Source organism: Elaeis guineensis, chromosome 9, assembly GCF_000442705.2.
Source record: "Elaeis guineensis isolate ETL-2024a chromosome 9, EG11, whole genome shotgun sequence".
NCBI classification, from domain to species: Eukaryota; Viridiplantae; Streptophyta; class Magnoliopsida; order Arecales; family Arecaceae; genus Elaeis; species Elaeis guineensis.
In genome coordinates this window covers 7,306,989-7,324,317 of record NC_026001.2, presented here as the reverse complement: position 1 = coordinate 7,324,317, position 17,329 = coordinate 7,306,989, and the positions used below count along the sequence as shown (strand labels likewise).

Below are 17,329 nucleotides of genomic sequence, written 5' to 3'. Positions count from 1 at the left end.
CAGAAAACTCGATCGCGGAGGAATTCCAATTTATCTGAATTTTTTCAATTTAAGAGAATGAGAGGTAGATCTATCGATAGAAAATATAACTCGATCGTGGATGAGCTACAGTAGATTGTTCAAAGTCGAGGTCATAGAGACTGTAAAGTGCATGCTGGTCTCAGATAGTAAGGATGAGCATGATTCAGTTTGGACCTATTTCATGCTCAAACCTAAGCTGAACCAGTTCTAAATGGTTTGACATTTCTATAAACCAAATCGGATCAATAGAAGATTGAAACCAAACCAAACCAATATAATTTAAATAGTCTGGTTTGGTTTGGTTTACCGGTTCATATTATTATTATTTGTGATTCGTGAAGACTTATTTCTTTTTCACATAAAAGTACCATCAAGAGAATTTATCAAGTAAAATGATTTAAATTGACATAAGATATTGTCACTTAATAAAATAAAATTCTTAAATGAACACCATCATTAAGGATTAAGATAAAGATCTCTGACATATAAAAAAAATAATAATCCAATAAGTAAGTCACTTAGGGTTTAGGGCAAATCAACACAAAATCAAATTGATAAATAACACCATAAATTTAAAATTATTTTCTAATACATTAATACTTCAACATAAACAACATCTTAATCAAAATGACGTCGTTTTATTAAAACTGGTTCAATTCGATTTGAGAGCGATTTTATTTACTGATAAATTAGAACTAATCTAAATCTACTTTTTATATGTCAAAATTCAATCAAGTCAAATTGAATAAAATTTTAAACTAAACCAAACATACGGTTTGGTTCAGTTTCACCGATTTGATTGGTTCAGGTTTAGTTTTTGCTCACCCCTATCAGATGGTCTGGAATAGATCAGCCAAGGATAATCTAAAATAGATCGTCCAAGATTGAGGAGTAAAGAACCTCCACTGATGGAATATATCCAGCAACCTTCATCTTTATCATATATATGTATATCAGATGGGCACCCATCTTCCATAGCACGATTTGAGTCGAGGATGTTGCAGCTAAAATCGAGGTATAGATCTACAAATCCACAACATTAACTATACAAATGAATAGGTATTCTAAAAAGATTACTAGGCTTTTTGCTTATTTCTTCAAAAATCGATCATTGCTTACAAGAAGAGGGAGAAAAAGTGAGAGATAAGGTACCTATCTCTCTTTTTTAACTAATACAAACCTATCAAAACCATGCATTTTAATAAATCTCAATCCCTTGCAAATTCAAATTATCATTTTTTTAAAATTTTATCATTTAAAAATAATCCACATAAATTAGATAAGATACAATTACGAATGAAATAACTCTTTCATCCTCTTTATGATTTTGAATCATTAAATTCTAAAAAAGATCATGACATGCAAGTCTTTTTACATATCGGGCTGGATAAATTTGCTTCAAAACAGCCATTAAAATAGATGGCAAATTGATTAATATTATGAGCAATCTAGTATTACTTCGAACTAACTTGCTAGATCGTGTTCATGGACCATATCATCGGTAATCTTTTACAAATACATTTGATCCACCGACATATTCATTTCATAAAAAAAAAAAGTAAAAATATTTTATTGATAAAAAATTAATATATTTATAAGCACAAGCTGAAAAAAATATTAATTTTCTATCAAAAATTATATTTTTGAGCTCCTATTATGTTGCTTGTGGTTGTCCAGTTTCCACCTCTCGATGATTATTTAGTTCCGTGCTTCCATCTTTTCTTATGGCTTTTCTCTATCTCAAACTCGACTGTTATGTTGTTTAAAAAAATAAATAAATTATATATATATATATTATTATAAAAAATATTAAAAAATAAAAATAGATTTTTTTTTTAATTTTTTTAAAAAAAGTACAAGAAACACAGCCTAATCGTCAGTGTTCAACAAACTCATGCCGACTTCGTATCCAAAGGCTTTCTGGAGTGGACGGTCCAGATCGAAGCGAAGGCCGACTGCCTCCATCCCCTCTTTCTCACGGCAAAGAAAAGAGCAAAATGTCACCATCCCGCGCTAATTCGAAGGCCAAACCCCCCCCCCCCTCCCGCTCTCCCCCAATCCGGCGACCAAAACCCTCACGTCCGCTTCTCCGAATCTTATCACCCATCGATCCCCAAAACCCCCTTCCCGTTCCCATTTCCCTATGCCGATCTCAAATCCGAGCAGTTTCAGCCTCCGTCTCCTCCATTTTTAGGGCTCAGCGGTTATCTGCCACCTCTCCGGCGTCCAGATCGCGGGTATTGATTTCTGCTCTTCTTTCTTCGCAACTCATTAATTCGTATTTCGTAGTTACAAATCCATGGACTGACCTGCGTTGTTTCCGAAAGATTGCAATTTTATGTGTCTCCAGCCATCTGGAGGTAAATGCCGTCTCTTTTAGCTTGTTTTTTGATTGGAATCTCTGGATGGCTTATACATTGTTTTCTTCTGAGTATTGGAAAAAAGAACGCGAGGATCGTGTACATTTTAGTGGAAATGAAGACTACGATGTATATCATGGATTAGAAAAGCAAGAGCCTAAGCTGTAGGGAAGACGCGAGAAGAAATGCCGCGTTGATACTCATTTGTTATAGTCTATCACACTATATATGGTGGATAAGATTTGTTAATATTGAGTGGAAAGGGCCTCAGTTTGACATTTTGAGCGCATCGCTTGTTGATAAATCCTTAAAAGATTTAGAAATATTGGAGTTTGGAACCAGAAGATTGTGCTTGAGGCAAAAACTCATTCGATTGTGGGGTCTTTACTGATGGGGACTACTTGATAGTATACCAACCACTCGGAGATGTCTTTTTTCCAGTCAAAAGGCAAATCAGTTTAAGCTTTTGACTAATTAACCTCCCCTGCCACAGCCCGATGGAGAACGCTTTCATGCTGTTGGTTGGATGGAGGCAAGAATGAGGATATATGGAGATGATAGCTTTTCCTAACCACTTGCCTGGTATCACATGTATATCACCTACAATTTATTAGACAAAATTGGGTCGCAGAACTTGGGGTTATTGCCAGAGGGAGATCATATTCTTTCTGCTAAACTTCAAGGTTATAAAATACAAAGTAACACTGCATATTAAGTTCCGTACAAGGACAACTTTGCAACATGCATACTTCTAGGTTTCAATATGTGGTGTCAAATTTACAATGCAGCTGTGGCACAGCAATGGTGAGCACAGATACATATGGTAACTCGTCATGTTACTTCAAACTATTGCCCGGATAAAACTACATGCCATCAACCACAGATTTATGGAATGATCCATCCTTCTTCAGCTGGTTTTGCCATATGATGTTAATGTAGCAATTTCATAAGCATTCTAGAAAATTGAGTTTTTACACCTCCATCAATCACAAACCCTATTATATAAAGTAGAGTTTGTAGGTCATGCTTGTTGGACATGCCTTTCATGTTTCATAAATATATCATATCTGTTACACAGAATCATAATGAACTTTGATTTCCTCAGACTATGATCATAAATATACATGATTGATTACTGATTTATGAATTCACTATTTTCCAGGTTTTGCTTTCACATATTTGCTGTGATCAGTGAAGTACAACTACATGAAGCATATGAGCATGCTTACTGATGAATAAGGAAGCATTCCCAAGGCATGTTTCATACAATCCAATTTTGGACAATTTTTAATTTGATATTGTCAACATTTTGCTTCTCTTAAGTTCTAGTTTCTTTTTTCCTTTCTTTTTCTTTCCCCTCAATCTTTTACCTGGTATACATTTTACCCTTCCAACAGAGAAACTTCAGTTCAGAATCTGCTTGCAGGAACAAGCCACCTAAGATCAATTGGTTGCATCATGTGGCTACTTTTGAGGATTTCTCTTGTCAAGAGAAATTCTTGAGCTCAAACTTTCTGTTTTCTTTATCATCACAAAAACTCAGACCTGAAGAAAGTGCTGAAGGGATGCTGTGCACGAGGTATAACTGTGTCTTGATGGTCTGATTATTTGAATTCTAACTCTAGAGCATTGAAATATATTTTTCTCCTGATAGTATCTCATAGCTGCTGCAAATGCTGTCATGAAGAGATGTTATATATCAAAAATTTCTGATCAATCATGGCTGCATTATAGATAGCTTTGAGATTTTGGTCCTTATTCTGCAATAATTTCCTATTGGAGGCAAAATTCTATTGACAAATTAGTCAGATTACAGATTAGGAATTTACTGGTTACGACATATCTGTTGTATACAAACATATGTGCATGCATACATATGTTTGTATGTCCATATATTAGTATGTCCATATGCACGTTGAGAAGCAAGGTCAGACAGCAGTTTAACCTGATTTACTTTTGTTGACTTTGCATCATTTTGAGCTGGTTTATTGTGTAATCTAATTTATAGTTCAGTAAATCAACAAGTTAGAAGAAAATCATTGATAGTAAAAAAAAATATTGTCTCTTGATCCTTTGGTACTTTATTACCTGGGGATGAATAGTTGCAATCATTCTGGCTTATTATTCTCAGTAATTATAACTTATCTGCTATGCCGTTTGTTTGGAGTGTAACTTGATCTATATGATATGTATTTTGTTTCTCAACTCTTAATTTGTTTCATATTGCATTGTCAGGTCTATTGCTTGTACTATTCAAGGACCTGAGAGGCTGCAAAGTTTACAAATTGAGAAGGTACACTTAAAGTATCATGACTAAAGAAATTCTCTACTTCTACTGATTACTCCTCACCAAAACTCATGAGACCAACCAATTAAAACTTAACCCTTGAATCATTAAATGGAAGTTGAAATTTCTCCTCAGTTTCATTCTTTTTTTTTTTCTTCTGGTTTTCTTGTGTCTTGGTCTTGTTTCTTGAGCCAGTGAATTTGGTGCAGCTGATGATTCAGTTAGTTTAGCATGTACTCTGATCCCCTTGATCTCAATGTTCTGGCAGGCATGGAAAGCTCTCTGCAAAATCAGGGAACAAGCAAGCAGTATTTAAGACCTGGATTAACTGCTCCAGTGCTGAATCATAATACAGATTGTCGATCAGCTCGAGTTTCAAACTCCTCCAACAATATCAACAATGTTGTTGATTTCCAAAGACCTGGAATGTCATCTCATGAAAGTATCTACCCACATGAAGCATCTGGTGATTTACCATGCAAGTCACTCCTTGGAGGTGATTCATTTATGAGAAATTCTTTCTGGAAGAACAATGATTACAATACAAAGGTTGATGCAAGTTTGATCACGAGGAAACCAGATGTTAGTGGAGCATCAATGCCACACAGTTCTTCTCATATAGGTCCTGAAAATCACCAAACTGTGCATGCTGATAATGATAAGCATGCTAATGATGATTTTCTAGATGCTTTGGATGATGATGAAATTATGGAGGTAGAATTTTTGGTTGTGATTTATTCATTTATTTATTTTATAGACGTAAAGATGGAACATGTGTTTGGATCAGTTTTTGCAGTTCATCAACCAATTTGTGTTTCAGAAAATTGATGTAGACCAAATAGTCATGGAACACTATCAAGCCACTGGAATACCTGAAGTATCAGCATCTAAACATACTCCTTTTACTCCAGTTGGTAGTGGAGGTAATAGAACAGGCCCCAGTGAAAATAGCTTGCCAATGGAACTGTGTGAAATATGCATTCACGGCTTCAAGGTACACCTTTTCATTGTCATTAGTTTTTCTTTAAAGGGAACTATTTTAATCATGATATTCATCTAATATCTGCAATTATGTAGCTGGCTTTTTGCCCAGAGGCAACAACTCATTTGCAGGAGATGAAGGATCAGTTGATTGCAGTATCAAATGAACTTCTTGATAATGCTGCTGAACTTGGTCCTCAACAGTGTGAAAATCTTCGCCAAGAACGGTTTGTCCTATCTTAACATAATGTTGTTTCCATGTTAGACGGAAAAAAAATTATATTTAATAATATATATATATTTTTTGCTCTTCCATGCATTTGTTTGTCAGGTTGCATCTCAATAAACAGATTCAGGTGCTTGAAAAATATCTCCATAGTTTGACTCAAGATGGTGAAACATGGAGATCGCATTTGACAGCCTCAACAGCTACTGCACAGGTCTTTCAACCTGAGACTCCTGTGAACACATTTCCTATAGATCCTGCAAGATTCAATTCCCAGGTTCATATAGGAAACGAACCAGGGAATTCTGGTGCTTGGAGTTCAATGGCATCATTCTCCTATACAGATAGAACAAGTATTCTATCAGCACATGTGGAAAGAGAAATGTTTACTCCAAAGCTCTTTGATGTTAATTACATTGAAGGTTCCAGTGATAAGAGGTGGAAGAGTGAAGATTTTCCATGGACCAAGAAACTCGAGGTGGTTTTCCACAATATATGTCAGTTTATCTGCATGGCCTATGTTCTCTGATGCTTACCCATACTTGACACCTTGCCAGGCCAATAACAGAAAAGTGTTCGGGAATCACTCCTTTCGTCCCAATCAAAGAGAGGTGATTAATGCAACAATGAGTGGACATGATGTTTTTGTTCTGATGCCAACTGGCGGTGGCAAGAGCCTGACATACCAGGTACAAGCATTACCCAAGAAATCAGGCTATCAGAAATAATGTCTCCTGACATTTTCCCCTGTTAAATTTGCTACGAAGCTCTCTTGTAGCTTTCAAAGCCTCATTTGACTAGGTTTCATTGCCGGCTACATATTACTTAGAGATATAAATTAATAACGCCATTTTTTGATGCTTGCAAAATACTATGATAGATTTCATATTTATAGAGCAACTTTCCATCTCATTTTGATTTTTTCTCCCTTCCCTTTGTTGAGTCTAAAGATCAGTTATCTTGAACCCTTCAGATTAAGATAAAGATTTCTAACTTTTCCTACTATAACATAAATTTAGCTGTCATGCAGCTTCCTGCTCTAATCTGTCCTGGAGTAACATTAGTAGTTTCTCCTCTCGTTTCGCTCATCCAGGATCAAATAATGCATCTGTTGCAGGTATTGCACACTTCATTTAGCATGAAAATGTCGTTATATGGTACCTAACTGACTAAATACTTTCTATCTCTGAGCAGGCAAATATTCCTGCTGCTTATCTGAGTGCAAGTATGGAGTGGGCTGAACAACAGGAGATTTTTAGAGAATTGATGTCTGACATCTGTAAATACAAGTTATTATATGTAACTCCAGAAAAAGTTGCCAAGTGAGTTGTGCTTCCATAAGCTAAGGGTTGTTATGCCATGAACTTCAACTCGATACAGTTCTTAACTTGCTATATCAGATAAGATGGTGCATTGATAAACTATAACATAATCATCAAGCCTTGCCCAACTTTTTTATCTCAGCTTTTGAATCCTCATTCACCAAGAGTTTCTAGCTGGGGATAACTGTGATGTCACTTTAAGCTATTCCATTTCCTTTCCCACAATTTCCATCCATATGATCTTAGATTGGCCTCTCCTTTTCCCATGCCTCTATCAAAGATTAGAGGATCCTCATTACTGGAGCCCCCTCAAATCTTTCCTGTACACGCCCATACCATCTTGATCAGTTCTCTGTCATTTGTTGTTATTGGTGTTTCTCCTATGGCTCTTCTTATATGTTCGTTTCTTATTCAAAATTCTGCAGAAAAGCACAACGTTAATGTAACAAGATTATTTCAGTTGCAGAAACTGGTATTTAATTTAAAGAATATTTTCCAGAATAATCTAGAAATAGGGAATTATCTGTAAAAATACACTGGTTCAAGGAAATGCAGCTATATGCTGACATTCATGTATATATGCACGTTTGTATTTGCATTGATGCATGGTGAAGTTACGTGCACTACTCCTAACATTAATGATGTGTGATCTGAATCTGCATTGACTTCGGAAATTTGTTTGGCCTAAAACACTCGGGAATTTCCTGTGTTCCTTAAATTGAAGTGACGGCACTTAACTCAGTTGGAAATATTTGTCTGATACAGGAGTGATGTTTTGTTGAGACACTTGGACAATTTGTACTCACGGGGATCACTTGCTAGAATTGTTATTGATGAAGCTCATTGTGTAAGCCAGTGGGGACATGATTTTAGGCCAGATTATCAGGTTGTGATGAGCAAAGCTTTGTTTTCAGCACCCTTGAGAACCTTTCAAAACTTACCCTGTTCTGACTAAAAATTTGCACTCTATCAGGGGCTTGGTATTTTGAAACAAAAGTACCCAAGTACTCCTGTGCTGGCTCTAACTGCTACAGCAACAGCTAGTGTAAAGGAAGATGTTGTGCAAGCTCTTGGCCTAGTGAATTGCATCATTTTTCAACAAAGTTTTAACCGCCCAAACTTGTGGTGAGTGCCAATTGAGATGCACTGCTGGTGTCTGCTTCATACTGGATGACGGGTTTAATTTTTGCAGGTTTTCTGTGATGCCCAAAACAAAAAAGTGCCTGGAGGACATTGATAAATTCATCAAAGAAAACCATTTTGATGAATGTGGCATTATTTATTGTCTTTCAAGAATGGACTGTGAAAAAGTGGCTGAGAAATTACAGGTTTTTGGCTTTCTTTAGTATGGCACTGCAGGTTATCTTAAGATACCTGTTTAAAAAATTGTTGTGTTGAAAATAAAATATGTGCTGACTTGAATATTTTTTTTCTTTTCCTTTCTTTTTCTCCCCTCCCGACTTTAGTGATTGTTACTGGCTTTCTTGTATCATGAGTCTAATTTATGCTTAATATTATTTCTTGCTTCTTAATATCTGTTAGTTCTTGTTTCTGGTTTAAAGGCTGACCAATATGTTTCTTCAAATTTGCAACTGAAACGTTTGAACCCCCCTCTATACAAATAGCCAGTCAATTTTTCAATGTATTGTATTAACATGTTATTTATTGAACTCAGGATCTAGTGTTGGAGGAAATTCATTAGTTTGCTGTGACACTAATAAATACATTGATTTTGCGATAGAAATCTATTTCCAGTTGGAAGATAGTCTTAAAGGTAATATTCCAAGAAAACTATGATGATATTTTGATTTTGATGAAAGTGGCCGATATGGTGAACCCAGAAAATAGACTTAGATTCTTAGCAAATGCCCAAGGATTCACTGTTAGTTCGGAGAACTCTTTGGTGGCTCCAAAGCAAATTTTGAATTAAGGTGATGAAGTTGTGATGCTGTTGAGGAGGCATATTTATAGGCAAGCTCACACTGTACGGAGAGGAGCTATGTGAAAAAAAATTATTTACCATTGAAATGTCACAATGACAGGAGATGGAAAACACAGTTTAACCTTTAATGGCACCCTCCAGCTAAGATTAAGCAATGATCAAAATAAAAATAAACTTAAACACGAGCTGGATATAGTTAGCCATCTGGCCCTTTTCCCTAACCAGTGTGTGAGAAATCAAAAACTAATCAACAAATTTGTCATTTTCTCTTTTCTAAATTGTTTGCTCATGCAGAAGGATGACAGTGGGGTAAGTTGAAACTTCTTTCACCATTTGAATATATGTGTCATTTAACTTTGACTCAGCACATACTTGCACTCTTAATCCAAAGTTTTGCTCATCTTTGTCTCCTACAGCTTTCATGCCTTAGATAGCCTCACATATTGAGAAGAAACAAATGTGCCCTGAAGCCTTCTCACATATTACAGACATGTTTAAACAGGATATGACAGTGAGGATTCATGATGCAACTAATTTGCGATATGGCCTGTTATTTTGCGGTCAATGAACCATCCTTGTCTTTTTAAACTCGGCTAACCATATGGTTCTTACAGAGACCAAAGAATCACTAAAAAATGGTCAGACTTCCCCTGAGGAAAAAAGATTAGTAAAGAAAACCAACTAGCTTCTGCTTGTCTACTCTACAAAAAATTGTTATACATAGAAATGAAAACTAATGCAGGTGGAGCTCAATATTTTACATACTCTAAACTAAATCATATATGTTCGACTTTAATTGTTACCTTACTAAATCATATATGCTCTTGTTTTGCGATTCTTCTTCATCCTATCAAAGTCCTTTTTTTTCTAAAGATATTGCATGCTTATCTTGCATTTGTTTCTTGTAGAGACCAAGTAAGATTTGCATCTACAAGGTACCATCAAAAAATACATGGTTTTTTGCGTTCTATGCTTGAACCAATGCATATTAAGAATTTTGATAATCTATTACTTCATGTTTTTAGTGAGTGGATTTTCTCTTTGTTAAATGCATCCTTAAAATGAACAAAAAATGTTCCTTGTTTTCTAGGAATATGGACATAAAGCATCGTTTTACCATGGTAGCATGGATCCTCTTCAAAGAACATATGTTCAAAAGCAGTGGAGCAAAGATGAAATCAATATAATATGTGCCACAGTGGCTTTTGGAATGGGTATTCAGCAATTATCATGTTAGGTTTTTGCGCTTTTAGAATGTAGATAAGTCATAGATTTCTCATAGTAATATATGAATTTCAGGTATCAACAAACCTGATGTTCGGTTTGTTATTCACCATTCTCTTCCAAAATCTATTGAAGGTTATCATCAGGTAATCTTGGAAATGCATCTGTAGTGTCTGACTAGTGCGACAAATGCACTTCCAATTACTATATTCTTTTTCTCTTTTCCCCCAGGAATGTGGGCGTGCCGGTAGAGATGGTCAGCGTTCTTCTTGTGTTTTATATTACAACTACAGTGACTATGTAAGCCAGGAGCACTTTTTATTTTTTGTTGATCTAAAAATTTTGTTGCAATAACATATGTTTGATTTGTTATTTGATCTTTTTTTATTGGAAATCTTTAGATTCGGGTCAAGCACATGCTTACTCAGGGAGTAATAGACCAAAGCCCTGTATCCATTGGAACAAGGCGTAATTCTTTAGTTAGCAGTGATAGAGTACTCGAAACAAATATTGAAAATCTTCTTCGCATGGTATCTAAAGATATTCGAATCTTGTTATTATCAAGCATTTGATGAAAAATCAATAATTATTTTTGGTGATATTAACTTTTTACAGGTTAGCTATTGTGAAAATGATATCGATTGCAGACGCCTACTGCAATTGATTCATTTTGGTGAAAAATTGATCCTATGAGGTGCCGAAAGACATGTGATAACTGTTCTAAAATGTTGAGCTGCATTGATAAAGATGTAACTGATATTGCAAAGCAACTGGTCAGGAATATACCTTGTTATCTTTATTAGTGTTTTTGCAGTCAATTTCACTAATAGTTAATATTTCACTATAAATGATATGTGCTAACTGATGCATTATCTTTAAAAATGCCTGCTTGTAGGTTGAGTTAGTGATATCGATGGGCCAAAAGTATTCAACGTCTCACATTCTGGAAGTGTACAGGGGGTCCCTGAGCCAAATTGTATGTATCAACATAAGTGACCAGTTGTGTGTACTTTTGTCTATAATGTCAGTAATCTGACCTGCTTGTTCAATCCTAACGTGTAGGTTAAGAGACACAGACACAATATCTTGGACCTTCATGGGGCTGGAAAACATCTAGCCAAAGGTGAGGCATCCAGAGTGATACGACATTTAGTTATTGAGGATGTTCTTGCTGAAGATGTACGAAAAAGTGATATTTATGGATCTGTTTCTTCTATATTGAAGGTGAGCTAGCACATTAGTTTCACTTGTGACTGCTTTGTGTTACTCAAGTGAAAGAGCTTTTGGTTGTTTTTTCCATCACAGATTTATCAATCATTCATAGCATCTAAATTGTTACAACTCTTGATCTGCAGGTAAATGAATCAAAAGCTCAGAAACTCTGCTCTGGCAGACAACCTGTCATACTGAGGTCGGACTTTTTGTTTTTGCTCTCTGCACTTGTGTTCTTTTCTTTATCCAGTATGCCATTTTTTTTAAATAATAAGAGAAGTAGGTGCCTAGGATTTTCTTTTCTGCTTCCGAAAGATTTATGCTGCGGTTGCCATGAACTTTGGACCTCTTACTCAGAGACTCACTCTGGCAGACGACCTGTCATACTGAGGTCGGACTTTTTGTTTTTGCTCTCTGCGGTAGTGTTCTTTTTCTTTATCCAGTGTCCATTTTTTTAATAATAAGAGAATTAGGTACCTAGGATTTTCTCCTTTTCTGTTTTCGAAAGATTTATGCTGGGGTTGCTATGAACTTTGGACCTCTCACATGGGGAGGAATCCCCTGCATAAAGCTGGTTGGTAAGTAGGTGTCTAGTGTTGCACTTGAACTTTTGCATTTCTAACTTTGACTCTTTTGTTGCAATGAAATGTTGGCCACAGTTTGGTACCTTAATTTTGGGGATGGTGGAAGAAGACTGTCTTACTGATGTTCGTTGGCTTTTCTTTTATCAATATTATAAGTTTTAGGATTGGTCTGTTATGGTCTGTGAGTCAGTGTTGTATGAGAAAATAGTGATGCATGGTGTTGACTTTAAGACGGTGCTCAAGATCGACCAGGCAACAAGGAGGTAGATCACACATCCATTATTTCTTCTTTCAGCTGCTTAAAGAAAGCATTCTGGGCCTTGCCCAACTCTTTCCTACGAAAGGAAAGCATGTCAGATCTGTGGAACCAGAGCATTGTCAGATCCTTTACTTTTAATGGAGATTTGGCTCACTCTAGTTGGGGATCTGAATTTCAACTTCCAATCCAATTATTTTCTATATGAAGTACATTTCTTTTAATTTTGCATGCATTGTTGCACAAAATTGGGTTTTTAAGTTCTGGTTGCATTAGTTTAAGTTGTTTCAAGCATGTCATAGGGCAGTCATTAGGGCAAAAACCTAAAGTAGGTAAATTAATTATACATGGATAAGAAAGCATGTATCCTGAACTAAGAAGATGAATAAATTTTGGGATAAATTACATGAACATCCTCAAATTTAGTCCAATTTCACTCACAACTCCCGACTTTAAAAAGTATCAAATTAGTCATTTAGATTTTTGAGATGTTCCAATTTGATCCTATTGTTTACTTACTAACAAATAGTGTTAGCTTTCCATTTTAATGGAAGAAAATGCCCTTGCTCATATAGGAAGGATCGTTAACAAGGTAGGGATAGAGGTGGAGGGAGCCGTCGTGGAGGGGAAGGGTAGGGTGTAGAGGTTAGCATGGAAGGGGAGGGTGGCATCAAAGGCCTTGTAGATGGGATTGGAGGAGGAAGAAAAGGAGAAAGGGTTAGGGGGAAAGGGAGCGGGAAGGAGGGGTCATTGACGAGGAAGAGATGAAGGTGGAGGGAGAGCGCTCATGGGCGGGCTTAGAGGGGGAGGACGAGGAGGAAGATGAAAAGAAGAAGTGGGTGAAGAGAAAGGAGAGAAGGGAGAAAGAGGAGCTGCCGATAAGAAAGGATGGAGGTGGAGGGAGCCACCACGGAGGAGGGTCATGAGTGGGCTTGGAGGAGAAGAAGTGGGTGAAGAGAAAGGTGAGGGGGAAGGAGGGGTCGTGGGCAGGCTTGGAGAAGAAGGATGAGAGAGAGAAGTGGGTGAGAAGAAAGGAGAAGAGGGGAAGGAGAGGTTGCTAGTGAGGAAGGGCAGAGATGGAGGGAGCCGTGGTGGAGAGGGACATGGGCGGGTTTGGGGGAGGAGGAGGAGGAGAAGTGGGAGAGGACGAAGGGGAGGAGGGGAAGGATGGATCGCTGGTGAGGTGGGCGGAAGTCAAAGAAGTTACCGTGGAGGGGGATGCCTCATGGGCGGGCTTGGAGGAGGAGAAGAAGTAGGTGAGAAGAAATGAGAGGAGGGGGAATGAGGGGTCGCCAGCGAGGAATGGGTGGAGATAGAGGGAGCCGTCATGGAGGAAGATGGTTCATGGGCAGGCTTGGAGGAGAAAGATGATAAGGAGAAGAAGGGGATGAGGAGGAAGAGGAGGATGGGGAAGGAGAGAGGAGAGACGTCGGTGCCAGAGGTGGAGAAAGATCAAAGAGAGCAATCGAAGAAGGAGGGAGGAGATGGGATAAGGGTATTTGATCATTTTATAAATTAATGCTATCATATGATGGTCACATGATATCATTCCGTTAATGGAATAAACGGTACGATTACATTAGAGTATCTCGAAAACTTGAAGGACTAATTTGATACTTTTTAAAGTTGAGGAGTGTAAGTAAAATTGGACTAAAGTTGAGAGAGTGTTCCTGTAATTTATCCTATATTTAAAGTCTTCAACTCGTGTACTAGGGAAAAACGTGCAAAATGGAAGGGCACACAACATTACTTGTACTTTCTCACTGTCATTTAAGCGGTTAGCTTAAGCAGTATATGTGACTGGGTAGTATACCATAAGTGATGACTGCCCTTAAAATTATGTGATCTTTTCTATTAAGCCTAGTGTTTGACAATCTTCTTTCTTGAGAAAATACAATCCATGTAACTAGCCTGATGTATTTGATAAGCTTTCTGTATCTTGAAAAAATCTTGAAATTCTGTCTTCCCTATGTTAAGTATGGCAATCAGGTTTTGCAGTTCCTCATTCCAAGAAATCTGGAAAGTATGCTTTTTCAAAGTTGATTTGCTTTGTTTTATCAAGACTGTAAATACATGGTAAGGAAACAAGACCCAGTTTCTTGAAAGGAAAACGAGGGATTAGTTTTCCAATGCTTTCCCATGTCTCTCTTCATCTGCCATGTAGTTAAAGTCGTCTTTGCTTCCAATGTGCTGTTTAAGGTACATATCATTCACCTATATCGTAATGCCACAGCAATGTTCTGAAAATAATCATAGCAAGCAAATAATGCTTCCTGCTTGTCTATAGGTGAACCTGTTATTCCCAGGGAAGAAGTTTTGATATTAGCAATGATAATCAGGTTAACAACTTTTCTGTTGTTGTAGATGCAATGAAGGTCATCGATGTTTATGATTATTATGTAACTTATATCATTCTGTTGTTTGAAATGATTTGCTGAACTAAACTTTTGGCCAACACAATCTATAACACTAGAAGCTTTGCTACAATGCAGGTTTCCTGCTCCTGCTAGGGCATCCAAAATGAGCAGATCTGAAGTGACACCAGCAAAGGGTTCATTGCTTCCAGAAATGATGAGCACTCCATCAATTGACGCTAATGGTCCATCACAAAATGAAGTAGACTTGGTAATAATATCCACTACATAGTGAATTTAAGTAATGGTTCTGATTTTTTTCCCCTTAAGCGATTTTTGGTTGCAGAATCTGTCAGCCAAACTGTATGCGGCTTTGCGAATGCTTCGAACTGTGCTTGTAAAAGAAGCTGGTGAGGGGGTCATGGCATACCACATATTTGGGTGAGCTGCTTTCCTTTTATTATAAACACCAAACACACAAAACCCACATATCAAATGTCCTTTTATAGCACAGGCCATGCTAATACCTAAAGGATTTCTATTCCAACTCCAGAAATGCCACATTGCAGCAGATTAGCAAGAGAGTTCCAAGAACCAAAGAAGAACTTCTTGAGATCAACGGAATTGGCAAGTAAGGATCTATTCCACTCGAACCACCAATCAGCTAGAAAACATATATATTGAATCAAAAAAATTGATACAGGGCGAAGATACATAAGTATGGAGACCGAGTATTGGAAACCATAGAGTCTACCATCAGAGAGTACCAAAAGGCAAACAGGAACAGTAGTAGCAGCAGCAATGAAAATGCTGATGCAGTAAAGCGGAGAAGACGGTCAACAGGCATTGATTCAGATGTTAATGATGATGTTTTTGTAGAAAGCACTGTACAATCAAAAAAGCGGGTAACAAAGGTTAGGAATGACCAAAAAGGTGCACCTGGTACTGCAAGTATATCAACCTGCAATGACCGCTGCATAGATCTCGATCTGGATGGATATGACATGGAGACTGAGGATTGGAATCCAAAGGCAAAACAAAAGGCTTCAGGTAGAATCCTGCCTCAATGGTCACGACCAGGAAGCAAAGGTAACTGCCCCGTTGATAATCTATTCCAAGAATACACATTTAAGAAGTAGTTGATGTGCGACAGGGTTTCTTGTCCAATTCCTCCTGGTGGATTTCTTCTATAGGCTGGAGAGTGCAACTCCTTGGTTTCTGCATCCTTTTCCATTCAGTCTGCCACCTTAATGCTGCGACTAAAACAGATATGATCTTCCCTACTCTCATCGACAAAAAGGATAAAACATGGACCAGTTGCTTATCTCTGTGGCTAATTGACATTTTTTTGTTTTGTTTTGTTTTGTTTTGTTTTGTTTTTTTTTTGTGCTGTTGACTTGGCTCATATGACTCCTGCAGGAAGCCTCCCTTATTTTTTGTGAGGAATGTTATAATTATCAGAAAGAAGTGTACATATCTATGTTATGTAATGTTTCGACAACTGAATTGGAATGCTACCTTGATGTACATTCTTTCAGAATGAAAGGAGAGTTCTCCATCTGTTTTTTGCCTGCAAAATTTTGTTAGACTCCAATCTACTCATTGGGAGCACTTTCATTCGGGCATCTCAATCTTTGCATCCAAGCCTACTTTTAGAGCTACTGCTGTTAATCATAGACACAAGGTGTTGGGTATAAAATATCCACAGCCGAAGTTCTCAGCAGAATCAGCTCCAGGAGGGCTCCGACCGGACTCCTACGGGAGCCGGGCTCCACCCACGACTCCAACCTCAAGGGGAGCTCCGCTCGAACTCCTACGGGAGCTGGGCTTCGTCGCCAACGTCAGCCGCCGGTAAGATCCGTCCCGGCTCCTACGGGAGTCGGACTCCGCACCTGACCTTAATTGCAGGAGGACTCCGCCCAGGCTTCTACGGGAACCAGGCTTCGATCGCAACATCAACTCCAGGAGGGCTCCGTCTGGACTCCTACGGGAGCCGGGCTCCGCCCACGACTCCAACCCCAAGGGGGACCCCGCCCGGACTCCTACGGGAGCCGGGCTTCGTCGCCAGCGTCAATCGCCGGTAAGATTGTTCGGGCTCCTATGGGAGCCGGACTCCGCACCTGACCTTAATTGCAGGAGGACTCCGCCCGGGCTCCTACGGGAACCGGGCTTCGATCGCAACATCAACTCCAGGAGGGCTTCGCCCGGACTCCTACGGAAGCCGGGCTCTGCCCACGACTCCAACCTCAAGGGGGACTCCGCCCGGACTCCTACGGGAGCCGGGCTTCGTCGCCAACGTCAACCGCTGGTAAGATCCGTCCGGGCTCCTACGGGAGCCGGACTTCGCACCTGACTTTAATTGCAGGACTCCGCCCGGACTCCTACGGGAACCGGGCTCCGACCGCAACATCAACCCCAGGAGGGCTCCGCCCGGACTCCTACGGGAGCTGGACTCCGTCGTCGGCTCCGACCGGTGCCGAACTTCGATCGACGGATCCACATTCACAAGCGCGACGCCGCAACCGCCACGATCCCGCTCCACTTCCTGCGGCAGATTCCG

The 17,329-nt window shown here is 38.6% G+C and overlaps 1 protein-coding gene across 1 annotated transcript; it reads left to right on the top strand.

Annotated features, from left to right (window-relative positions):
• Positions 1-2,064: 2,064 nt before the first annotated feature.
• On the top strand, positions 2,065-16,338 carry LOC105051907 (ATP-dependent DNA helicase Q-like 4A). Its single transcript, XM_073243774.1, is given in 29 exon segments — positions 2,065-2,258; positions 3,544-3,635; positions 3,808-3,960; positions 4,617-4,674; positions 4,937-4,952; positions 4,955-5,382; positions 5,489-5,662; positions 5,746-5,876; positions 5,981-6,353; positions 6,433-6,564; positions 6,906-6,992; positions 7,070-7,197; positions 7,963-8,083; positions 8,171-8,322; positions 8,390-8,525; positions 10,230-10,353; positions 10,439-10,509; positions 10,595-10,663; positions 10,765-10,893; positions 10,979-11,042; positions 11,045-11,136; positions 11,259-11,339; positions 11,426-11,587; positions 11,719-11,774; positions 14,908-15,040; positions 15,116-15,210; positions 15,323-15,400; positions 15,473-15,858; positions 15,923-16,338. Coding segments are annotated over 28 exon segments (3,750 nt in total). The 5' UTR covers positions 2,065-2,258; positions 3,544-3,612; the 3' UTR covers positions 16,021-16,338.
• The last annotated feature ends 991 nt before the right edge of the window (positions 16,339-17,329 follow it).